General features: G+C 36.7%; 1 protein-coding gene across 2 annotated transcripts in view; it reads right to left on the reverse strand.

Annotated features, from left to right (window-relative positions):
- Nucleotides 1-27,026, reverse strand: part of AFG1L (AFG1 like ATPase) — a 78,372-nt gene that overhangs the window by 25,720 nt on the left and 25,626 nt on the right. Inside the window, exons 5-8 of one of the 2 annotated variants that reach the window (XM_080389035.1) lie at nucleotides 26,606-26,736; nucleotides 21,206-21,305; nucleotides 18,193-18,251; nucleotides 1,605-1,687 (exon numbers count right to left, since the gene is read on the reverse strand). In XM_080389035.1, coding sequence (XP_080245161.1) covers nucleotides 1,605-1,687; nucleotides 18,193-18,251; nucleotides 21,206-21,305; nucleotides 26,606-26,736 — 373 coding nt within the window. The remainder of the gene's footprint in view (nucleotides 1-1,604; nucleotides 1,688-18,192; nucleotides 18,252-21,205; nucleotides 21,306-26,605; nucleotides 26,737-27,026) is intronic. The other variant, XM_080389036.1, reaches the window with a different exon arrangement.

The raw sequence follows: 27,026 nt of genomic DNA on the forward strand, positions 1-27,026 counted from the left end.
GTAGAAAAATGAATGAGATTCCCTCAGAAGAAGAAAGGATGATGAAATAAATATCTTATTTCCATTAGCAGCTGTAGGATTTTTTAAATTATTTTTCCCCACTGCTTCCTAATGATTTACAGAAGTTCTAGAGGTAATCAACATCCTTCCAATGAGAGAACATGACAGACAGCTTATCACCCATCTCTGCCATTCACTTGACTACAAGTTTTACAGCAGAACACCACAAAATACTTTGGCTAGGTACTACTCCTGGGACTTGTTCATATTTCTTCTCCTCTGAGAGCTGATGCCATAGCCACCGTGTTTAGGCTATTACCTGCTAGAAACCACATACAGGCTCTTCCTTTCTTCAGAGTATGGACACTGAGAAAAGAACGTGACACGTGCCCTCCAGAATTATCAAACAAAGTCACAGAGTGCAAAGGGCACAATAAGCAGATCCGCAAGCACGGTCAGCTACATAGACATTGGAACAAGAGCCATGATGAGCAATGCTGAGATAACAGTGGCAGCTTCAAACAGTACTTCTAAGCAGACACCACAAAACTCAAAGAAAGTGGAGCCAGGCAAGAATATAGAACAAGAGTTACTTTTCCTGAGTTCACACAGTCACAATTTGCTTGAAGATACAGAACCTGCATTGGACCGGTTTTCCATATATGAAATTATCTCATTTCCTCCCAGAAGCAGAATGAGTTACCTGTTGTAATTCTGCTAAGCAGTACTCCTACTTCCAAACAACTACAATTTCTAACTTTATTATAAAGTGATAATGATGTACTTTGTTTCAATTACTTGTCACATCAATGAAATTATTGCATCTTTCTTAATGGAAACATGATTTTTAAATAATATTGTATGTTGAGTTGAAAGATACAATGGTTACGTATCTCATTTTCAGCTATTGTCTGCCTTGCTCAGGCTGTCATCCACTAAAGACTATAAAAGCAAATACAATATAGAAAAATGTCTGCAATGCAAAGGTTTCAAAAAAAGACAGGATGTTTCTAGTAGGCAGATATATGCTGCAACCATAACGACAACTGTGAGTGTTTTAAAAAATATATTTATTTGCAAATATAGAATAAAGCCCTAAAGAAATTTTGTCATGATAAACAGAAACAATCTGTAAAAATAGGAGGGTGTTGGGTTTTTTTTAATCCACAGCACTGGAAACACCCAACGTTAAATGAATCCTTGTCATTGGATTTCTATAAATACTTAATTACCTAAATACAATAAGGATGTTCCTCTATTATAAGAGAATTGTGCGATCTCTTACAAGAGGATATTCATTACTTTCTAACCATCTGTCACTTCAGTTCTCCAAACACCACACCTCCCAAAAAAATCTAATTAGTTTTTATTCAGTCACACATTATAAATGATGCTAGTGTGGATACTGAAAATGTAGTTTAATGAAGTTAATACCAAGGCATAATGGAAGGCGGTTTGCTGAACAAAATGGACCAGAAGGCAAAGAAAGGAAAAGTCACACCCTGCTAATTCTACTATACATTTTTCATTTCCCATTGACTAGGAAATTATTGGCTAATAAGAAGGTAAAAAGAGGGCAAGTACCATACCATAGGTAAACTTACAGGTAGTAAAGTTTTCCAGCAGCAGGAAGCACTCTTTTCCTGTAGTCTATTCCAGAATCAAGCTGGACTGTGCTGCAGTATTTCTACACAGAGGAAACAAAAAAAAAAAAAAAAAAAAAAAAAAAAAAAAGAATAGCTTTCCTCAAGCCAAAGCTGTATTTACTATTGTCTGTGTTAGAGAGAAGACACACTGCTGTGAGAAACCATCAGCATGAATATCATCTGCAAAACTGAAATTCAGGATCACAAAGCTGAAGTTTCCTTTACAATTATCAAAGCAAAGAAATAAACTGGAAATTGTTTACTTACTCCAAACAAAAAAGTAACCATTTCCAAAAGTCCATCAACTAAAAAATTAATACAGATTGGAAGCACATGAAGTGAAGCGAGGGTCCGTATTACTGGTTCTCTCTGGGTAGTGCTTTGTTGGGGGAGTGTGTAAAAATAATGATTTTTGCATTAAATAATTTACATTTAAAAATGGAAAATTAGAAGCAGTAAAAGTTTAAGAGACCACAGTCAAACTCTAGCAACAGAGACAACTGAAACTACTTCTACTTAATAAGCTAAAATTAATTTTATCTTTTCCTTCTACTAAGATTGGAAATTTTATGAGTCAAACGTCAAATACATGCACCACACCAAGTCTTGCTGCAAAATGGACTGAAGCATAAAGGAGAACAAAGTTCTACATCAAAAAGGTTTTGTTTCATTTTTGTAATGTCTGAAATGACTCAGAAATCTTTTTATTTTCTGTTTAAACAACCTGTAAGATTCCAAGTGTGATATGGATGTCCCTGAGTAGACACAATAATTGCTTCTGTTAGAAAACTCAAAACCAGCTACACTAAAAAGGGTGCTTTTTTGATACTAAAGGGCACTTTTTTTTTTATTCAAGGCCTGAGGCTGAGAGCAAAACTCCCACTAAGCTCAGTCGTATCAAGATTTTATAACTTCTGGCAAAGGGAACAGCTCTGCTTATCTGTTATTACTACTGCCAACATACACAACTTCTGGGTGCTACACAGCTAGAAGCAAAAGAAGCTATGAAAGAAAAGGAGGGAAAGTTGTAATAATCTAGAAAATATACTCTACCCACAATTTAACTAAAGCAATACAACTTTTTTTTTTTTTTTTTTAGGTAATTCAACACTATTAAAATTCTCTGGATTGCTAGAATCCACTAAATTGCTCTGCTTCTTCACTGCATTATGAGCTATTAGTTTATCTACTAATACTCTCGTTAAGCGCTTCATATTCTGTATGTCAAATTTTTCAAAGCCTCTTTGAGGCCATTCAAATAACAAAATTGGAAATGTCAAATCTCATTTATAGCAACTACATTGCAGGAAAAAAAACCCTTAAATTTTAGAAGAACTATCATCAAGTGATTTAAGGAACAATAGCCCTTTTGAACAAATGTGTTGCACAGGACTTATAGATTACAAATATCTGCAGGAATAACTGCAATGATTCATTGCATTAATTTTTTGCCCTTGGCTATTACAGAAAGCTCTATACCTATTTTAAACCTCCAACTTCTCTGCAAAGATATACAGCTAAAGAAAGAAGGTGGAAAAAAAAATCATCCTAATAGCACAGAATCCCAGGAAAATCCATGTATCTTTAATTCCGGTAAGTGAAAAAGCCATGCTAATCAAATCATTATCTTGGGCTAAGGCTACTACAAACACAATAGGATTGGTGCTACAATATTATTATAATCTATTCCCTTTCTTTTCGTGAAAGCTTACAAAGAAAGAGAATAACAGAGCAGAAGAAAAAAGTTCCAGAGGCATGTAATAATATGCACAAGGGAGGGAGGATGTTTAAGCTTTTCTCTAGCACCAGTCTGGCAGTCAAGGCAAGACGGAAGATTCTTGAAATTTCACAGCAAAGCTGATGTACTTAGCTTTCCTTTGCCAGGCACCAATGCTCAGCATCTTCATGCCTAATGTCTCATTTTTCCAAAGTAGTAAATTAGCTCAAGTACTACTTTCTTCATGTTAGTAAAGGGCGGGGGGGGGGGAAGAAAAAGAAAGAAAAAAAAAAAAAAAAAAAAAAAGAGACATTACTACTACAGCTACGTGGACTATGTGGATTATTTTAGACTAAATAGTTGGATATTTACTAACACTGTTTAACATTTTGAGGTTTTTTCCTGGATACAACAGAGAGGAAATTTTTCATGAATTCAGCCTCATCTCTTTGGCCTTCAAGATGGGTTTACAAACTCTACCTCTCTCTCAGGTTGTTGTGTTGCATATAGGGTGAAGAATGAACAGAGAACTACATATACTTAAGAGTGTGGGATGGTTAGGGTAGGGCTAAAAGGAAGAAAGTGCACCTGAATGCTGTAGCTGGCGTAAATTTATTGTGCTGATATTTACAGCAGTGCTTGTGGCTCAGCCGCTAGTGACTGCTGAGTAGAGCAAACATTCTGTGCACTCAAATTCAGACTGATACTGGGCTATATTATGCAGGTCACTGCGGCTTGCTGAAATATAAAGCAGCACTTGGTGCTACAGTATTTTAGCCCGCTTGTGTTCTGCTTAAAAATTTATCACTCCTTAAATGCACTGACAAGTCTTTTAACCCCATGATTTCACATTACAGTGAATGAGTTTTGGAGGCAAGAACCGTAGATGGAAATAGTACCAATATAGCTATGAAGTAGATGCAATACTTCTGTCTTCCTTCCCTTTTCTCTTTCTTCAGAGCAATTAGTATTATCACTATTCAGGAAAAATCGTTAGCATTAGTGACACTGGTTAAGAGGAGCTTACGTGCTCAAAAGCTTATTTATGGTTTTGGGCCCTTTTTAAGCTACAAACAGTTGCCTAAATGAAAGTTATTTATTTTCCCTATAAACCTTGTCTTGTATGTCTACAATAATGTACTACTATTGATTCTAACGTGACATAACATTACATAGCTTATTTCAAAAATATCTGTTAGATATTCTGGGCTATAGGACCTTCCAGTCAGAAAGGCAGTAACAGCATCCTGTTCAGAAATATATAAAATATGGTTATTACAGTTTTACTGATTTTTTGCTGCCTTAAGAGATGAAAGTCAACTGAACCAAACATGAACAAAATGGAAAATCAGAATTCTGATATACAGCAGAATACACAATATAAACATAGAAGTAGGGGCCAGTTAACAGGAACAGAGAGATACTTAGTCCTTTGGAAACCATTTGGCAATTTACTGTCCTGTTCCTTGGATAATTAACTTCTCATTTGGGTTTGGGGTTTTTTGGCTTAATTCTGTCCTATCTTTAAAATACAGTTCTGTCTCCTGTTTTTCAAACTAGCATTCTCAATCAAATTCTGGTTTATATTTTACTTGAATCTCTAGCATATTTTTCATCCATTACAGTCTCAAGAACCACTGACTTGGATCCTGAAGCCAGTTTCTTGCCCTCCCTGCCCCCCTCCCCCCTTTTTTTTGGGGGGGGGCCCTCTCCAAACTGATGCTCAGTTCAGGAAGGTACTCTGGCTGTTTAAAACCCACATCCTAAATAAAAATAAAACAGCCACAAAAACTTCCTGACCCTTCTACAAGTTCATGTGAGTAAGTATTAATTGGTCATTAATTATTTTTACTGAGACACTTCAAAGTTCGCTCACACCTATCCTGTTAGGCCCTGTATAAATATACAAAAAATGGACAGCCCCTGCCATTAAAACAAAACTTTATAATCTGCATAGCAACATACTCCCAGAAAAAGATTCCTTTAAAACATGAATGCTGTTGTTAGATTATAAGCTTTATAGAGATAGGAACAACCTTCTCCTTATGTGAATATGTGACACGAGTACAGATAGATATATAGGTCCTACTTGAAAATAACATAAAAAAAAAATCAAACACAAGTGTGACTAAAGAAACTGATCAATAAATGACAACGTGGAAGAAATTAATGCCAACAAAATGGCATACAAACATGCATTGGTGCAGGCAACACTACTTAAACAAACTGAGCTCTACACAGTAGAGAAGAGAAAAGGTGTGGTAACAGTACCAGTGAACTGAAGAGCAGTAATGGGAGGATTGTTTGCACTGCCAGGCAGTAGCAACAGCACTTCTCCTCCCAAGTTAAGAGTGTACCAGTGGAGACTGTTCTAAACTGGGGTTCAGCACATGGTCACCTTTACTCAAAGCCAGAGTCAGAAAGGTCACAGAGAAGCTATGCGTTGAGCAGAGATCCAAGTGTTTTTCCTTTTGGGGTTTCCTTTGGGGACAAGGGTACCCACCACAGTTCTTTGTTTCTACAAACAAACATTCACTTATCTGCTTCACAGGAATGCAGAGTGAAAAATGTGCGTATTTTTAAATAAATTTTCCAAGTCAAATCCTTTAAATGTTAAAAAGACAGCATATAATCAGAACGTATAGGAGAAGAAAATAAAGCACACCAAAATATTGTATATGTCCAAGCTAAACACCTAAAATACTAAATTTACAAAAATGAAAACCAGATACATAGTTGCATAGTATGGAAAAACAAATACTGCTCACAGCTGTGAGGATGAAATACTGAACATCAGTACATATATGAGTACCACTATACATCTTCTCTCCCCTTCACAAGTGTCAACAACATTATACTCCTGCATCATGGAATTAGAAAGTCAATACCATTATTTACAAACTCTCCAGGTTCAGGGAGCCGGAGGAATGTAGGATTCTCTACTTTTTACCCTTCATCCTTTTGCAGCCTGGGGAAAAACCCTACTAAGAAAAACTACACTAACATGTAGAAGTTCTCGTTTCTCTCTCCGTCTTTGAACTAACTTCTCCAGCACTGGACTGATTAAACCCTACAGATGTGATTGCATCCTCACACTCACTAATCACCACCACAGAATCTTAATCAACAGCCCAAGAACTAACTGGAGTGCTCAGATTGTTAGCACTTAATTGTCAAAGCCAGGACTGTAACTATTGGTTCCCATTTCTTAAGATGGAGTTTCAAACTTCTCCATTTCATTTACTTGGGCTAAACTTCCACTTCTCTTTTGAAATAAATACTTAAAATTGAAGCTACAGTTAGTCTAGTCTGTTCTTGGGCAACCATCTAGTTTCCAACAGATTTTCTATTCTATTGAGATATTTCAAGTCTGACTTACCCTATTCAATTCAAATGCATAAAATTAATTAGTCATACAATTTATTTTGAAGTCATTTATGTATTTATGTATACAAAGAACAAATACAATTACAGAATTGAAAACGCAATTAGTAAGTTAAAAATACAGCATGATCATGCACTCATTTCCACTGAAGTGGCATAAAAGCTTTTTATTCCAGAAGGAAAGAAGACAAAGCCTCAAGGCTCAGCTCAAGACAGAACACCTAAAATTGCAACCTTCAGATAGAATAGATAAAGACTTTCAGTATTATCAGTTATTAAATATAGACAAATATAAATACATTTTTCTTCCTGTAAGCACCTCTAATATTCTTTTGTTGTTGCAATCAAGAATGGTAGCTATTAAAGTGTTCAACTGCTCAAAAAATTAAAAGTACACAACACGATATATCATTAAGTAGAGGAACAAAGGTTTCAGGAAATTCCAACACAGAGTCAAAGTTAACTGGATAACCTGCAAGTTCTCAAGATGTGTGTTTCCCATGTGTCACAAAAACTCCTGAAATGCTAATAAATGGTCTTGTGGTCCACATTAAACACCATGTGCCCTTGTGAGCTCAAATACTGTGGATCAGCTCATGACCTTTGATAACGCAGGTGAGTAGATATTTCTTAATCTTTTTGAAGGCCACCGTAAGTCAACCCAACTGTCATTCCCTGCTCTGAATTTTTAATGGTATTAAAAAAAGAAAACCAAAAAACAACATACCAACTCATACAAATCATCCTACCAGCCCACAGGATCAGACAAACATTATCTTAGGATCTCCAGAGAAAGTGCAGGGGAACAGAGATGTCAGCGCGCTTCACCTTGGGAGGACCATTACCTTAATTCACACACCCGCTGAGTTTCCTCAGCCTTGCACACTCATGTCAAACCAGACACCTGCAAATACAGCAGTAGCATCTACAGTATCAAATACGCTTTCCACAGGAGCAAAGCAGAGTATAGTACTATCCCCCAGGCATGCAAAGCTGCACAATTAATACTCCTGGCCTTTGGTGTAGTTCTTAACAAGCACTTTAGAACACCTACTATTAATAACTAAGCCATGCCTAACTGAGAAGTGCAACTTCTAACCACTCTTTCTGAGCAAAAGGGATCATAATTTCCACATATTTATCATCTTCTCTTTTCAAAGGCATCCTCAGCATCTAACTCGTATTAGCTTATATCCAAAGAAAACCCCACCCCAATAAAAGACATCCGACACCTGTCCTGCTGATTTGGTCTCCATTAACAACATATAGGATCACTAATATTCTCTCCCCACAGTAAACCAGAGAATAATGAGGTTGTTCATTAGCAATCATTCTTCTATATATTTATGTCCAGCTTAAGAGAGAAAAATTCTCTTGCATCACACAACATGTAGACACATGATGAGAGCCCTTAGCCAGCAGCATAGGAAGAGTTCCTCAGGTAAGCAGAGCTCACTAGACTTAGTAATTTTTATTTTTCATTATTTGACTCCATGCAATGTTAGATTATTAACCAGAATACTATATCTTCTTTCTTAAAATTCTTTCTTAAGCGATTTCAAGAAAAGATTTCTCCATCCAAAGGATACCATTATGATCCACATTTTCCCAAACGATTCACAACTGTGAATCTGTGTTCAACTGTGGTAGAACAAGAATCCCTCAAGCAAAAATGCAGTGTGTCATGAAAAAATTATTTCTGACCTACAAAGCACACAAAGATTTTAACTTTGCTGCACTCCCAAAGTCACCACCAAGTGACAATCACCAGCACATTTCAGAATGTGAAACTGATGCAACCTAGACTGATGAGCTGGGCATGTCTGTCCACAGCCTGCCGAGAGAAGTGCACAGTTAAGTGCAGTGTTTCTGGTGCAGCTCTAAAAGGAGATCAACCAGACCATTAGTGATGAGCAAGCATGGTACAGGTGCAGGATCTTCAAAGGGCTGCTCCTTTTATCCATGCTTAAAATTGGACTTATTTTAAAAAAAGTAAATCAAGTTTGTAATACTCCCAACTTTCTGCTACACAGATCCATGGGAACGAGATGTACTCAGGGAGAAGGAGAAAGGGAATCATCAGGTATTTGGTGGTGGATAAAAACTTAGTCTAAGCATTGTTGGGTGTGCATACAGTTTTTGTCTCCCTGTTCAGATGTTGTTAAAACAGTAGACTTTAAAGAAAATGTCAATGAATCCTCATAAGCACTATACATGACCTCTGGGGTAATTAGCAATCACTCAAAAGCAACAAGACTAAAATGTTCTATTCTTTATTACTGTCAGCTCTTGTCTTGATCAGCATTTTAATAAAGATGGTTCATTGCTAAGACAGTTTCATGAATCAGTCATAATTACATTCTGACATGCAGTGAATAGTAAAGCAAAACTAAATATCACTTCATCAACCTTTCTAACCTTTATGCAAGTATTAACTGTAAATAATTTTTACACAATCTTACAACAGAAAAGCTGCACATTTCTTAGCTTTGTACATACTCTACCCTAACTGAATTTCTTGTGACCTATACCTGAAAAAAAAAACCCCTTACAATCAGGCATAATTACTTCTTCTTGCATGATATTCAGGTGTGTTGCCTTCACAGATCAAATCAACTTCAAGTACAAAAGGCTATTTGTTCTACAAAGGAGTGCAATGCCTTAAGGGGTTAAGTAAATTTTTTAGTCTTCTCCCCTCTATTCTTCTGCAATAACAAAATATGGGAGATTGTTACAGTAGCCTTAGATACTTCAGCTTGTCCCAACTGTAAACACTGTAACAAAACAAATAATAATAAAAAAACCCAAAACCCACACAAACAAATTTTGAGGAAACCTTTAAAAATGTCATCCAAGAATTCTGTACAGTATCAATGAAACTAATCAAGTTCAGCTTAATTTTGGATGACAAACATTTTATTTATGAATTATTTTTAAATGGACCTAGAGCACAAAGACCTGGCAACTGAAATACATCCAAATATGATTTTTTAAATGAAACCTTTTCTTACACTTGTGACAAGAACATTCAAACTTTAAACTGAAGAGCTTAGCAGAGATATATTTAGAGGTGAAACTCATTCAATGGAAGTTGTACAAGTTTACATTACAGCCTTCAAAACTTTAATAACCAAGAAACCCCACTATTCTTGCTACCACAAGGAACATACAACCTATTGTACAACTTTTCAATAACTTATTTTAACATCTAGCTACAAATCAGCTACCCCCTAAGAAGAGGTAAAATAGACAATTAACTTGTAAAATAATGGTGCACGAATAAAGACAGAGACTCTTAAAATGTACTGTTCTGTGAATAGTATTTCAAAGAGTCAGACAAAAGTGAAAAGAATTCAGGAGGTACAGATGTGGCTGTGCTGGTAGGAGACAAGTAGCTTCTCCTATTTCCAGTCAGGGAGCAGAAGAATGGCAGAGTAAACTTCCATGCAGTAAGAGTTACACTGAACAGCTCTCCACATTTCACATCACTTAGGAAAAAAATCTTCCTTGCAGAATAAGTATAAATATATTAAAAAATAAACCCAAACCCCAAAACAAAACAAAAAGAACAACCCACAAACCCCTGTATAACATTCAGTTTTGCTAAAGAACCAACAATTACTGTAATTTTCAATCTCCTAATAAACCAGCTCTGGTGTTCCATGAAAAATAAATGCCAAGAATTCACTCCGAATTTATAACATGATGTTCATAAGTGAAGGGTCAAATTCACTCCTAATACATGTACTTCATTGGAATTATACCCTGGATGAAGTTATTTGTCTAGATTTCTTTTTTGCTGTTCTTTTTCTTTTTAACATTTGATTTGTATTTCTTTCCCCAGTATTAGCCTTTGCTCCTGCCAGAACTGTTGGCAGGCAGGGGAAAAAAAAAGGAAAGAAAAAAAAAGTAGTATTGATTTACGAAACTGGATTTCCCAGAATAAAAAAAAAAAAATGCGATTAAGTTCTAAACAAAGGCTAAAGATGGCTTACGCTTTGCTCTGATGAGGTCCACTACCTCATTACCAACAACTGAAAACTTCTGATGCATTTTGTTTCAAGGGAATCCAAAAGTCCTTGCTGTAAAGCAGGCTGGGGGGTGCAGGGTCCATTCACTCTTTCTGTATCACAACCATTATGTAAGAAGTATAAAACACTGCCTTTATGCTGCCAAACCACAATGACTCTTCTTACATCAAAGCGTTTTCACCACTAGGGGGTTTTTTTCTCCGAAATTTATTCAAGCCAAGGGCAGGGAGACAACAATTCATACACGCTAATTACACCTAATTATCTATTCCTTTTTTTTTTTTCTTCTTTCCACCAGCTTCAGCCAGTGTTATTTGCTATCTGGGTTTCTCACAACCTCCCCTTGCCCTGTCCATCCAACTCAACAGTAAAGTCTTTGAAGAAAACAGTTGTGGCTTCTTAGAATTTTAACAATATAAGGTTCAACTCAAATTAAATTATTCTATTATTAGTTTTGACACATTTATGTGTTAAATATGAAGGCCTTTTGGTTAATTTGGCAAATTCCTCACATCTCTTCATGGCTAGAATTGCTGGTAACACCCTCTCTTGTAGGAGCTTCTCCTCATGCTTTCTTTTCATGATCTAAATGAAATGTTTATTGGATTAAAGTTCTTCTCTGCAGACCTCCACGGTGGCCTGTGACAAAGAGTTTAAAAGCTTTATTAATTGGCTTGGGCTTTTGGGGGGGGGGGGGGGGCGGGGGGGAGACAGGACCTCATTTCACATTACATCACAAGCAAATAAAACTGCCACGTGTAATTAGACTAATTTACCCCGATACAACAGGAATCAACTATTCCATATCTATGATATGCTTTGATTTACCCATTTTAACCAAGGAGTAAACAAGCCAAGCAAGATCTCAGGAAATCTTAACAATTAAAGGAAGTGAGAAGGCAGGGAGCCTGACACTGAGCTACAGTAGCAACTACTTTATCCTAAGATAAAGTTTAGATTTGCATCTAAATAAACCACCTAGGAGTTTATGTTTACACAAGTGTGTGTGTGCAAGATAGCCATAGAAAGTAAACAAACGGAACAGCTTAATACCTAACGAACCTGCTAATACAGTAGGTACATTATGAAATATTGGTAACAGTTAACTGCTCTGAACTATAGAATTCAAATAACCCTTGTGTTGAAATTTAAACTCACATACAGGCTTAGAAGGCTGAATGCAGAAAGGGCTGGTAACTTCCAATCTGACACCTTGCTTTCTATATACAAAATTTTTGTTAGTTGACAGTCTTACAAATTTGTCTAACTAAAATTACCCAGAAACTATACTGATGTTCAGCACAAAAATACTTGCAATCATGCTATATTTTCTATTTTTAATGTTTTCTGTGTTTAATTAGGTACACTTCACAAAAGATGAGTACTTCTATTACTTGCAGAGAGACAGAGCATGAACAAATGCTCCTTCTACTTAGGAGTTTGCTTGGCTACATACTAAGAAGGGAAACAAAAGGCCCAACATCTTCAGTAATGAAAAAGTCAATTGATAGGCAAAGCCATCACAATATCAAAGGCCTAATCCCTGCAATTCTGACTCAGGTGACAGTTCACAGGGGTCAGAGTGGCTGACACTGACCTCAAAAGCAGGTTTTAACTATTCAACATACTGAAAGCTGCTGGGCTATCACACCATTAGACTGGAACAAACTGACAAATCAATTTCATCAAGGAGATGACTTTTTTTTGGCAGGGGGGGAAAGCAGCAGATCTGCCAATCAACAAATCCCTGCATTTCTCACACAGGTGGTTGGACAAAAGCTGAGTGCACCATCAAAGACATTTTATATCTACCAAATGCCTTTGTACAAAACTAACTCCCACAATTTCCTTTACAGACAGCTCTACATGTTTTAAACAAGTATTTTTCACATATTCGAACTACAGCTACTGAAAAATGAGAATACATCTAAATTTTTCCATGTCTTTCTTTGTAAGAAAACATGTATTTTAACAAAAATCAGAGTAGGCAACAACGTCAATAAATAATTATTAACCAATTCCAAGAAACACAATGAACAATACAGCGTACAATAATACATTGCTTTCTATTTAAGAGGAGTGTACAATGCTTACTGTTAAAAGTAATTTTAATTAAATAGTTTTAAAATAAATAATTATTTGGTCCCTAATAGCAAAAGGAAAAAAAAAAAAAAGATTCACTATAGGAAGCTTACAGTAATTTCCTGTCCTACTGAAAACAAGTTTCTGGTTGATTCTTTCTCTTTAGTTAAAACAAAAAACAGGTAGCCAAAGCCAAACATTGTATTTTAAAACCGTACCTTTTAAAGGTATATTCAGGCTACGAAAGGCCCTAAAACTTCCTGACCTTGTCAAAATTTAGTGCAGTGCAGGTCTACTGCATGAAGAAAACCTGACAAAATGCAGAATTTTCATATTTGGTATTTCAACTCTGCTTGACATTTTAAAACTTCATGCAATGGTTCCAGGAAACCTTTGGAAGCTCCAGAACTGCTCATTTACATCAGAGACCCCACATAACAAACTATTTGAGGAGCTTTCCTTCCTGATTGTCCAGAGAATGAAGCATTCAACTAGTCACTGAATTAGAATTAGGACTCCAGAAGAGTCAAGGGCTGATATAAATGTATTCATTAAATGTCTGCAAAAATCAAAATTAATATTAAAAAATAAAAATTAAGAAGAAAAAAAAGGCTGCCAAACCAGTAAATTAAAGTGTGCTTTCTCTCTTTTTGAAGAGTTTCACTTCAGATCTTACATCAGGTTGTTAAAGATAAGTGGGATGGGCAGAAGTGTTGATCTGCTGAGGGCAGGCAGGCTCTGCAGAGGGAGCTGGGCAGGCTGGACCGATGGGCCCAGGCCAGTTGCATGAGGTTCAACCAGGCTCAGTGCCGGGTCCTGCCCTTGGGTCACACCAGCCCCACGCAGCGCTACAGGCTGGGGGAAGGGTGGCTGGGAAGTGCCCGGGGGAAAGGACCTGGGGGTGCTGGTCAGCAGCCAGCTGAACGTGAGCCAGCAGGGTGCCCAGGTGGCCAAGGAGGCCACCAGCATCCCGGCTTGTATCTGAGACAGCGTGGCCAGCAGGACTGGGGCAGTGACCGTCCCCTGTACTGGGCACTGGTGAGGCTGCACCTCGAATCCCGTGTTCAGTTTTGGGCCCCTCGCTGCAAGAGGGACGTGGAGGTGCTGCAGCGTGTCCAGAGACGGGCAACGGGGCTGGGGAAGGGTCTAGAGAGAAAGTCTTATGAGGAGCAGCCGAGGGAACTGGGGTTGTTTAGCCGGGAGAAAAGGAGGCTCAGGGGGATCTTACTGCCCTCTACAACTGCCTGAAAGGAGGCTGTAGTGAGCTGGGTGTCGGTCTCTTCTCCCATGCAACAAGCGACAGGACAAGAGGAAACAGCCTCAAGTTGCACCAGGGGAGGTTTAGATTGGATATTAGGAAAAATTTCTTCACTGAAAGGGTTGTTGAGCATTGGAACAGGCTGCCCAGGGAAGCTGTTGAGTCACCATCCCTGGAGGTATTTAGATGACATGTAGGTGTGGTGTTTAGCGACATGGTTTCATGGTGGATTTGGCAGCGCTAGGTTAACAGTTGGCCTCAATGATGTTAAAGGTCTTTTGCAACCTAGTCGATTCTATGATTCTAAGAGACATAGCTTTACTTGTAAACCAATTTTTTAAAATGTTTAGAATTTTTTTGTATTTCTTATTGGTTTAGACTAACAATTTTTAGAGTATTTCTGATCTAAACAGTTAAACAAATTAACTGTGAGCAATGAATGTTTTTCTTTTCAAGAACTGCCTTTGTAATAATAATAAAAAAAAAATCACTTAGGAGTTCGATGCACTTTAAAATTCTCGGTAAGAGATGCTGCAAGATTAAAAGCTCAATCAGAAGGGACTGAATCTAATTGCAATTATAGAATTAGAAGACCTTCCTTCCTAACACTTCTTATCTCTGTAAAGCTCTGTCTGTGTAAAATTTCATGGACTGAGAAGCCCTCTTATCTGCTGCAGAAACTAAGCCCTTCCATAAAAAATATTGTCCTGCAAATAATTTCAGCCAAAACAATGAAGTGGGCAACTGAGAGGTTTTCCTTGTTTATGAAAACTACCCCTTTAAGTTACAGGATTAAAGAATCACTGAAAAATTAGATCTCAAAAGATCAGAACACCGGGAATTGGGCAGGGGACACACACAGGGCAGGGAAAGCTGCCAATAGTCTTACTGCTGCTCAACTACACAGACATGGAGCTTTTACGTGGCCACCAGCTGTAGGACACGGAGCTTTTATGTGGCCCTAAAAGTGGAACTTATCGATCGCACCTCCCACTGCAGACATTCAGCAATCACTTGTCCTCAGTAATCTACCACCTAGAAAGACAATATGCACAAACTTCACAAGATAACTGTATCTTTCCTAGAGCACTGTTGCACCTTTTTGCTTATTCCACATAAACTGGTTTGTAGTTCTCTTTATAAGAAATAGGAACCCAAATACAGATACTGTAATTATATAGTCTGAAGAACATAAAAACAACAAAATCAAGGATGAACATGGATAACTCTAGATCTAGGAAAGAAACTATTTCTTTTGATCATCTGAAAACATGGAAGGATTTTTGTGTAACAGTTATCAGGGTATCTAGGAGCTATGTGTTCCATTTATGAAGAATGGAAACAGCCTGAAATCCATTTCAAGTGAAGCACCTTTTCACAGAAATGTACTGTCAATACTTTCTAGTCATTCCACCTTCCCAAGAACATTTAAAAGAATTTGAAGCTCCTGTGCTGAACTACTTTTAGTGCTAAAGCCTTATTTTATGATTTATGATCATAAAATTAATTTCTGAAACAAATAAATGAAGCCAACCCAACTTCACTAAACACCACACAAAAGCCCTGCAGGAGGCTCTGAGCCCAGAGGAAACTAAGACAGGAGTTAGTACCAGTTGTCAAAGCCACTGCCAAGGAACAGGTTAGATGAAACTGACACTACCACAGACACACATGGCTTGGAGTGAGGTAAAGGCAGAAAAGACAGCAAATCAAATATTTGCAAGCATCCAGTGTACTATTTTTCCTTTATATTTCCACTCAAACCCCTGGAAGATATCATCTTTACATTTCATAAAGTCACGCATTGAATTATAAACAGCCAAGGCAGAAGCTACTCCACCCGTTAACACCAATGCCATGATACAGATTATACATGAATTGGTGAAGCCTAAATCTGCATTTCTCAAACCACCATAGCCAGAGTATCAACCCAGTTCTATCCACGCCTTTGTAATCTAAGGATCACTTGTTAAAATCTTACTTTAAAATACATTCCAGTGTGGGTTCTTAATGCCTACTTCTGATGTGTTGAATTCAAAATGTAGATTTGGAAATTTTTAAATTATTATTTTTAATACCTTGCCATTACCATTGTATTTTCCAACTAAGGTCAGAGAAGCATTTTTTTATAAGCTTCCTCTGACCCACCTTTCAGGCATTATGTTTTGGGGAAAGAATCATGTTATATTGGTAATATTTATTAAAGTGGCATTAAAGACAGAAATATTTAGAGCAGTGTTAAAACACGAAGATGTAGGGAAAAAACGATGACACGTAATCCAGAATTTTAGAAAGGCCTTTCTGAATAGAGTGTTTGTTGAGCGAAACCTTTTTTCTCCCTTCATTCATTATTATGGTAATGTTGTTCTACCTCTAGTCTGGGCTGTGCTACTTGTTTCTTTTCACACTACTCCACCGTCTGTCACAGCTCTAAAGCAATCTACCTTTAGGTTTTCTCTCGGCATTCTATCCACAAGGTTCCTTCTGAAAATTCAGATTATTTTCCCAGTCTTGATGAGGCATTCCATATGCATAGGCTACATTTCACTTTTTTTCTTCAGTTAGTCAAAAAGAGAAAGACGGGAACTACAAACAGGCACACGTTATACATATTCTTTAAGTCTGATCATCAGTGAAATGGAAGAGCCCTATATCTATCAAGGAAGAAAACTGAGTCAACTAGGAAAGATATATAGAAAAGAAAGATCTGCCACTGTTTATGTATTACAGAAAACAAATACATACGAAACTACTACTGCTCTTGAAAGTGCTCTATGATCAGGACCCTATCCTGTATCCAATGCAGTCAGCTGCAGAATAAACCCTCTTCAAGAACCTGAAGTGGAAGTGTTTTTTCATCTATTTTCATGTTTCTTATTTTTCTAAAGCCATCCAGGTAAGAGCTGCTTTTACTAATAACCTCCCTGACTTTATATATAGGAGTGCCACATTCATGTCAATGGCATATTAACTTTGAAACATGGTAATTGCTCAGATGTCAACATTAGATGGGAATTTCAAAGGTGCTTAGGGAATTAAGCAATCTCATGATTCCAAAATGCCCCACTGAAAACCCAAGGCACTGTCAAATGCTTTACCGCTGACCACTTTAACGGAAACATCCAACCAATGTATCTATTCAGCAATTCCAAGTTTCTTCCCACTAAGCCAAACCTACCCTAAACCCTACCTTACCTTTCTTTTATCTGAGGTATTGATAGAGTTAACATTATTTATATATTCATGCTAGCAAGATTTTTGTGAGGTAGGTAAGTGCTGCTATTTCCATTTTATGTGTGATATCAATCCAGGCAGAGCAGGACACAGGACCTGTATGCTAGCCCTCAACAATGTAACAACACAATCATAGCTTGTGAATGAAAAATATCTCTACTTGCCCAGAACTTAAAAGTGTGAGTTCAGCATATGTTCTTTTTAATAGCAAAATAAGCACTGATTATATTATTCAAATCAAGAAGGGATGCTCCATTTTTTAACCTAAACGAAACAATTAAAGTTCACAGCCTGCTACTTCACCACATTACAACATGCAGACTCCAGGAAGTTTGCTTCAGAACTGCTGATTTTTGAACACTACATGACGCCTCACAAACACTCGGTCAGAAAACCATTTACACACAAAAAAGACTCAGAAACAAGGTAACCGAGGGGTACATAGTGAACACAATTTCCTTACACCAAAGAACACCACTGTTTTTTTCAGTATAATAAATGTAATAACCCCACAAGTCCACCACAGTACACTGTTAGAGGAATAATATGTTACACCATGTATATACACAACAGTGAGAAAGTCTTACCCAAACAAACAAATTCTGCTACCTTAGTCAAAAAGGTAACTTTTTGTCATACTAAAAATGTCCAGCTTTCAAGACACATTAATTCTAGAGAGAAAGAGTTCCTTTTTGTCTTACCTTAAATTATTTTTGCTCCAAACAGTTAAAACATATACATCTCATTTGGAAACTAGTATCAAAGCAATCCTGTACAGATCTCTAATTTATTAATACAGGAGGTGAAATTGAAAAGCATTTAACAAGTGACTCTCCTTACCTTCAGCACAGCAATGAATGGTACAAAATTAGCTCTCTGAAGACCATTTTTATAGAGATCTGAAAGAAAGGAAATCAGTACCATTTTTCTACTTAGTCTTAATAACAATGTCAGCTTGTCTTTTAGTCTAGCAAATAAAACTTGGTGTTGCTAGAGAGAGAAGGAACAAAAGGCAGAAAAGAAGAGATGAAACTGATTTCTCTTCTTTTGCTGTATGAAAATTCAATACATTTTTAAGGAAGAAAGGAATATCCTGAGAAAGTGTGAAAAAGGCATATGCCTTTTCATTAGGGCATATATATGCCCTAATGACATATAACCGATTTTAGAAGAAGAAGTAAGATCAGCGTCTGTTTTAAAAGTAAGGATCTAGAAAAGGATTTGTAATGCTGGGTATACATTGGTACAATTATAAGGCCAAAACCACACATCTGCTACGTGCCAAGTATTTGGCAGAGTGCAAAACCCAACGTAAAATGAAAATACACTATTTGAGTTTATTGAAGTTAGTATTACTCTCATTCTGTGTACTATGGTACACTATCTTCTAGCAATTCTACCAGGTACACTCCCTTTTCCAAAGCAAGGAAAAAGGTCATCCCTAAGGCCAAAAAAAAAAAGAAAAATATATTAATATATAAACTTATGCAAAGTTGCTAAAAATACAACTGAATTAAAAAAACAATAGGATGTTATGTACAAAACACAGATCTGCACTCAAAGAAAATACAAATTAGTCAAAACAAACTGCAAAGCAGCATTTTATACCTTATTCATCTTTATAATTTACCAGCATAAAACTTCTCTTCTCTAGAAACTATCCCACTGCCCAACATATTCGTAACAGAATGACTTGTTCTTTGAAAACATTATCACTGAAACTGATGGGCTGATCTGTTTCGTTAATATTAGGATGCCTTATAAAAAGGCAGTACAGCACCTACGCCTGACAGAAGAAATAAGTAAGAGAATACAGACACCTGCTGGAGATGTCACCAATATTTCCCACAAAGACCGTGCCAGGTTATTAATACCACCTATATTCCCCTCAGTGCTTAAAGGCTACAACTAGGCTAAAGCATTTATGCTCTACCAACACCTCATAGTGGACAGAAGATACCAGATGCATGAGAAACCAACAGGACATCTATAAAATGGTTTTCACAAAATTACATATATACACAGAAACATTTAGGGAAATTACCAGTGAAGGTGATTCCACACTCTAATTACTAGCAAAATTGTACCAAGCCATGTATCATTCTCATTTGTAACTTTTTAACTCATAATAGCAACACATTTGTTACAACAGCCATCAACTGCATATTTACTTGCAAAAATCAGTGAACATGTAACAATACTATAAGACAGCTACTTCTGTTAGCCCTCCTAGTTAGTAAGGCTGTGAGTCTTGTATTATGTCTGCATTTGTGAGGATGAGAAAAATAAAAAGTAATTTTGGTGGAGAAATGGAAGTCAGGATTCTTCAAACACTGCACCTCCATATTTCCCCACATTAACTGGGGCAGTTTAACATGGTTAAGCATATCACTTAATGGGCAGCAGCTGGGCACATCTGCTCTCTAACCAAAAAGCCACTTTTCCCCTTTGCATCCACAGGAAACTAATCTCTCAATTCAGTCTTAAACCTTGATGCAGCATACCACACTAACCCAACTCTCTTTCCTGCAGGAGGATTTCAGGCACACACCGTGAGCATGCAGGAGTAGTGAGAAGGGACAAAGAAACAGGCGCTGATCAACATCTGGACTGCAACACAGCTCAGTTTTGGAGACGCTGTACTTGGCATTCTCTGTTGGGTAGCTAGTACAAGTGGATGTCTTTTAGGTTGACACAGTGACTTAATATGTATGAAAAACCCCCATACAGCAATAATGGTCACAAATTGACATCTCAATTAAATATGCAGGATACAGTCCCCAAGTTATGATAAAAAAAATTCTCCTGAACTTTAAAGAGTAATGCTTCAAAAATCACAAGGGTGGCTCCCAGCTCAGTAAGGTACCAGCATCCAGTTTTTCTGTAGTTAACCCAGCTACAGCAGTTATGATTTCACCTTGTTTGCTCAAACAAGGAAAATAAGCAAATGGGAAATTATTTCCTCCTCTAGTGAAAACATTTAAAACATCCTCTCTCTCTTTTTTTAAGATAAAGTGCATTGTAAATCTTTAGCGATTCTCTTTTACTCAATTAATTTGGGTCGAAAAAAAACCCTACTAGTTACAACTAATAGTGTAACCAGTATTTTTTGCAAAAATTTGAAATTAATCTATCTAAAGTGTCATTAAAGTTGCACAGAAATTATGCATTATGCTAACTGCTAATGTTACACTATAACAAACATTTCTCTCCCCTACAGAAAATTACAATTACTGCTTGGTTAAAACTCATACAGGTTTGGGGACTTTGTAGAAGGATCTCCCTAGCAAGTCATACTCTATCTAAAAATATTATTAGAAATGGAAACAACTCTCCATCGAAGTAATTCCTAATGAGTAACCTCCAACCAGGCTGTGAGAATGGTATCTTGATAAGGGTTCTCCTTCAAGGTGGTGGATCAAGTTTGAAAGTTTACAAGTTAGAAACTGAGAAGGAATGTACTCTCGATTTCCCCTCTTTTGCAGAATCTGATCTTCACCTATCCTGGAACACATCCAAAACAGAGGCACTATTTCACCCTTACTCAACACCCCGTCCCCAGATATCCTGTCACTGGTTTGGACAGAGCAGAGAAGATCAGAAAACACAGAAGGATTTGGAGGGAGGTGGGGGGAGGAACACCTTGAGTTTGGAAGAAGGGAGGAGCCAGACAGTGAAAAACCTTTCTTCCTTAAGAACACCAAAAAAACCAGGGGATGAATTGGAGTATCTCAGATTACTGAAGACTAGAGAGTTTATTAGCATTAAATACTGTATGATTTTAATATGATCATTTCATAAGATACTGAGATTCACTGTATTTGGATAATACTAGTAGCATGTTTGTTTTTACCTTCTGGTGGCCTGTTAGATGTTGCCACAACGACAACCCCATTTTGGAACAGATTTTCAAAAAGCTGCTTCAGAATCATGGCATCAGCAATGTCAGTGACCTGTAGAAGACAACTATTTGTTTTATCTTGCTTTCAGCTTCTGCTGCAATAGATCTGCAAGTGGCTTTGTAGCTAGGAAAAATGCTTGTTAGTGAAAGCCATGGAGAAAGATTCTAATTATTCCTTGGTAAGGAAAAAATAAAAGGGATAATTAATAAGCAGTGAATGTACCACAGTCTTTCACAACTTGCCCACTCTTTATTGTGGAACTCCACCATTTCTTTACCAATTGCTAAATGATTCCATGTTAACTTCTATTATAAAACTACAGGTGGGAGACACAGAAAACAGACCTAAACATTTAAGAGGCCTAATGAATTAGAAACAACATGAAAAAAACAGAAGACAGAAAGAAAATACACACCGGCTGTTTTACATTTCTATTACCTTTGAGGCAAAGGTTTGCAGAGGTGAATTTAAACGGTCATGGGACTTCAGAAATAAAGACAAGTAGCCAACTATACATAATCAGCTGCTGTTGAAAATAGAATGATATGACATAGATACTATTGTGTGATTGTTGCAAAAAACAATTCAACAGATGGCCCATCACAAAAATAAGCAATTTCATTGTTCTTTTTAAGTGCCTTCTATTACTGTCCATGAATAATCAAAAGGCACGCAGTCACTTCCAGCACAGTCAGCCTCTTCTAACCTTCAGGCACAAAACACGAATAAAAAATAAAAAATGTTTGGGAGAAGCGGTACTGGGAAAGGACTGAAAAAAAAATAAGCCATAAAGTAAAATTTCTTTAAATATCCAAGTTTAGCTTAACAAACTTGCTTTACAGTACCAAGAAATAAAAGGAAACCGCAACCACTCTGTACAAATGAAAAAAATGCAATAAATTTTTCTGGAAAAAGCCCATTGTTACAACAGCAATTTGTATTTTACAGGACTTCACCAGCTGAGACCAACCATCTTTTAAGTAAACCATCTTTGTTACCGTTACACTTGTTTCTCCTACATTCCCTTTTATTATTATATACACTTGTTGCATTTTGACTTACCAAAACTGACCCCCATTCTGAGGAAATAAAAAAGTGGTGGCATGCTGAGTTATACGAACAGACTGATAGACTGCTGTGCTTTCACCAGTTTAGATGTTTATGTAACAATAGTAATACACCTACAGAAAGACTTTAACCACTATAATTTTTGCTAGTCCACCACCACACCAACCCCCATCATTCCCCCATTTCTAAATGACCTTTCTCAGCAGCAAAAAAATTTCATTCTACACTACAGACAGTAAAAGACTTATTACATTTCTGACAGCTAGACTGGAAGCTGTAATATTCGTAAGGAACCAAATGTAAACGCCAGTTTCCTTCTTCTAAAGATTTCTTCTAATCGGTTCTATGGAACACATTAACATGGATTTTTTATTTTCCTTTTTGAAAAACAAACTTTTACACAATCAGTAACACACCCCTCAGATTTGTACATCTCTAATCGCTAAGATCCAGTGATCCAAAAAGCATGTAGTAATGCACTATTGTACTACATGTCTAATGTATCTGCTTATGCACCCACCTATTAATAGTTTATTTGTTCTGAATACTAAAAAACAAGAGACACAAGGGAACAGTATATACATGCATTTTAGGGGTAACTGAATTTCTTGTATCAGAAAATCTAATAGCCAAGTTTTAGAAATGTATTATATAAATCATTCTGTTACAACTATTTTTATTTAAAAACACTCTAAAGCATGCTACCTTCAGAAAACAGGGAGGGAAGGAACATTAATGCTCACATAAAAGAAAACAATTAATAACATTCTCTTATTAATTAAAGTGTTACTTGATGTGGAATTCTGAAGTTTTCAACTCTATTACAGAAAAAATAACTCTCAAAAGTTCTGCCAAAAAGCAAGAACCATTTTGAAAACTAGGTTGTAAATATGTTCTTTTTATCTAATGCAGCTTGAGAAAGACAGAAAAAATGTAAAGCAGGTAGAAGACAGTACTGAAGCATTGTCATTTCTCATGTTTTTTACTGTATCCAGCATTCATTTCAACAGGGAACAAAAGCAAAAGCTACAAATTACCAATAAGGAGAGCCTGCTAATGGAGAGAATGGAGAAATTTCATTAGCATTTAAGAGAAAAGATTTTTATGACCTAGTGCTGCTTTCCATTATGACTCACATTTTTTTTAAAAAAGGGGGAAAAAAAAAAAAAAGAAAAAACACTAGACTAATAGTTAATTTACATGTGTAAGTGCCTGAGACTCAGTCAGCCACTGATTGGTACAGTTCCACATAATGAATGACAAACATAAGCATGTATTATCAGCAATTAGTATTAGCACAAAAATAAGAGTCTAATTTTTATTAGAGGCTTTTAATAGCATGCAGGTTAGTAAAAACTCCCTAAACTGTAGTTTGGTTTAAGTCCAAGTGGTACCGATGGTATATAAAGACTAACACTGTACGATCACTCAGCTTACCAAGACGTAGGGATTCAGTTTTCATTATCAATACTAACTAACATAGGTTACAGTCACACGCCAAAATTAGAGCTTCTAATTACCTGTGTGTAGTTATTTGATCACTAAACAGTAACTAGTCTCTTTTTATTGGCCTACCTCTGTGTTCTGAAACATCAAAATTATAATTACAAATGGCTTAATTCTAGGGGTTTTCTTCAAAATAAGGACAAATTTTTAGAATGGCTTAGAGTGTTCATGATTTTTAAAAAAATACTTCAATATTTTCTGTAAACTGTATGACAAATGTGAGTAAGAATTAGCAGTGCTTTAATAACCTGAGAGCCTGCGGCCCAGGCAAATGCTGAGAAAAACCTGCTTCAGAATGGACAAACTCAGAAAGCTTAGTGCCATCACTAAGGTCCTGGCTATTACATAGTGTTTGCAAAATGAAACATTTAAGACACAGTAATTTTTTTTTAATACAATATTTTGGAACACACAAAACTACTTTTAAAAGTACCAACATCAATTAGTCAACTCTCTGCTTGTTTGACAGTTCTCTAGGCTTTGCAAGAATCACTTCAGAGTACTTCTGTCTTGCTTTAGCCCACTGTCAAAGAGGAATGTGCAACCTCAGCAATGCTTTTGAAGTTCTGCATTTGGTTTCCTCTGAAATATGAGCATTAACAACACTTTTTGCTGTCCCTGTTACAATATCACTTGTCCATGTGTCTGCTCTTAAGATATATAAATAAATCGTTCCAGCTTATTCTCTTTTTTTCCAACAGGTATTTGAAAGCAACCTGAACTGTTCAAAGCAAATCTCAGTAGTTTTCTGATGTTTTCTCCACACAATTATTTTGCCAAAGTATTAACTTGACTTTCCATCTGTCAAAACAGACCGTAGCTTTGCCTGCAAATCAGAGCAGTGCATGTTCTAGGCCTTTGGCTCTTCCCAGCTTCATTTTAATCTAGCACTTCTTTAAATATGACTGAAACAGACTGAAGTGAAATCTAGCCATTATGTCCACCGGCAAAATGAGCTGCAAACATCCTGAATGAGACATGGCTCCTTATTATCAACGTTAATTGTGTCACTATGTGAGAGCTGCTCTTGCAATCACTACTTTATGACTGTTTAAGCAGGTTTCTTATCCCAAATTCAGTGCCTTCTGCAAAATTTCAGAAAGCTGGGACTACTCTTCAGTAGACAAAGCCTGTGTAGCATTCTATGCTACAGAAAAATCAATCAAGAAATCCAGCTGTTCAGAAATATGTGAATTTAGAACATCAGTACACACAGAACAAGTAGATTTTAAAAATTCATATAAGAATACAAAGTCTTAGATACACATTTTAAAGTATAGTTCTTCTATTACTTTACCAACTGTGACCCACTGACAAAACCAGGCCATTTTTACAGCTGAAGAGACTGATGTACCTCCAGCAAGTCAGCAGGGGGAGCAGGCAATCAATTTGGAAACAAAAAATACCCCAGTCTCTCCCCTTAAAATGTGGAAACATGACAGACAGCCTAGAAACACAGAAACACCAGGAACCAGTGGGCATTTATACAAAAAAGCAGGTATGTACACTAATACATGGTAGAGCAAAGATGCCTCTTTCTACCATTTGAGCACTTGATGTCATGACAGTAAACACTCCTCCCTGCCCTCTCCGAACCTTCCCATTTCTTCATAACGTAAATACAAACTGTCTCCGCATTTAGATTTTATACTGCAAATTTTGGAAGCCCAGCATTCATATTCACTAGATAAAGCACAATTTAAACGATCAAACAGAAGCAATTGTATGACCCTGGGCATTCTGAAACCATCGATCAAAGGACTACCCCTCGTTGAAAAATGCAAGAGTAACTTAAAACAACAATGCCTACTAATTTACAGCTATAAAAATCCCCTTCATGGGAGCTGATCATAAACCGGTTATTTTCTCAGATGCACAAGCTTGTAAAATAATAGCCAGGAGATATAAATTGCTCTACGCATATCAGTAATGTATTTACTTTAAGAGCATAACAGATAATTTACAGTTAATAGATGATTCTTCTACTATTGGTGATTTGAGAACTAACACAGATCTGTGCTTATCTTGCTCTGCCTTTTCTCTCAGAATTAAAAAAAAAACTCAGTTATTTAAAGATGCCAAATACCTCTAGCCTCTCCTAACAATTTTTATAAAGCAATTTTACACTTAGATTTGTGACATGCCCTTAAAACAAAATTCACAAGCTGTATAAAACAAATAAAACAGCCAAGTTAGCTTGGGCAAAGATAATTTTATGAGTTTATTTTTCACTTCCACATTTAATTCAAAAAAAGTTTCTTAAAATGTTAGTTACATTGATATAATAGGGCACTACCATGCCAAAGACTCAAATAACTCTAGGAAGAAATTTAGGTTGAATTTGACATGTTATTACACATCCTTCATCACACTGAGATGATTTTGTTGCATTATACAAACCACAGCAAAGACCAGGCATGCCAAGCAAGTGTCAAGTGGCTACTCTCCTGGGCACTGTACAGAGTCAGTATAGGATGATGGTCCCTGCTCTGAAGTACTCATGAGCCTCTTGGCCAAACACTACTACCCACTTGTACCAGTTACTAGACTGGTAAATGACAGCACTGTAAGGGGACTACTTGCACCACCAGCTTGCACCTTACCTCCTGCAAAAAAACCCAACCACACAACAAAACCCACCATCTTCAAAACTGTGAAATAACTTCTACAGTTCACTACTAGCCAGTGATTCAAATACTATATTCAATATCTGTACAAATACAAAGCAGTAACAAGTGTCATATTTTAAGCTCAAAAGTAATTTTATGACTTCTTACCTGAAATTCATCAAAACATAAGAGAGCAGCCTCTTCGCTTATTTCCTCTGCTACTGGTGCAATTGGGTCATAGGATTTGGCCATAAATCCTGCCTTTCTTTTTGGCAAGCTCTGCTTAAGGCGATGTATTCCTCAGTTGATAAAACAGAAAAGAACAAATATTTCTTATTTCTTTTTAAAAGACAGGGAAAATAAAATTATTTAGCTACTAAATAAAAGGTAACCTGGTTCAGTAAAAATAAAAAAGCTTCAAATTTAGTCCAATTTCAAGAGAGAAAAACAGTTTTCAACCACATCCAGGCAATTTATTAAAAACTCACAGATCCTGTGGTTTGTATTTTCTGGTTCAGAAACATGTAAAACAAAAATCAAAGAACTCTTGAATGCTATACTTTACCTTTTAAAACCTGATAGAAATTAC

Source organism: Falco punctatus, assembly GCF_963210335.1.
Source record: "Falco punctatus genome assembly, chromosome: 5".
NCBI lineage: Eukaryota > Metazoa > Chordata > Aves > Falconiformes > Falconidae > Falco > Falco punctatus.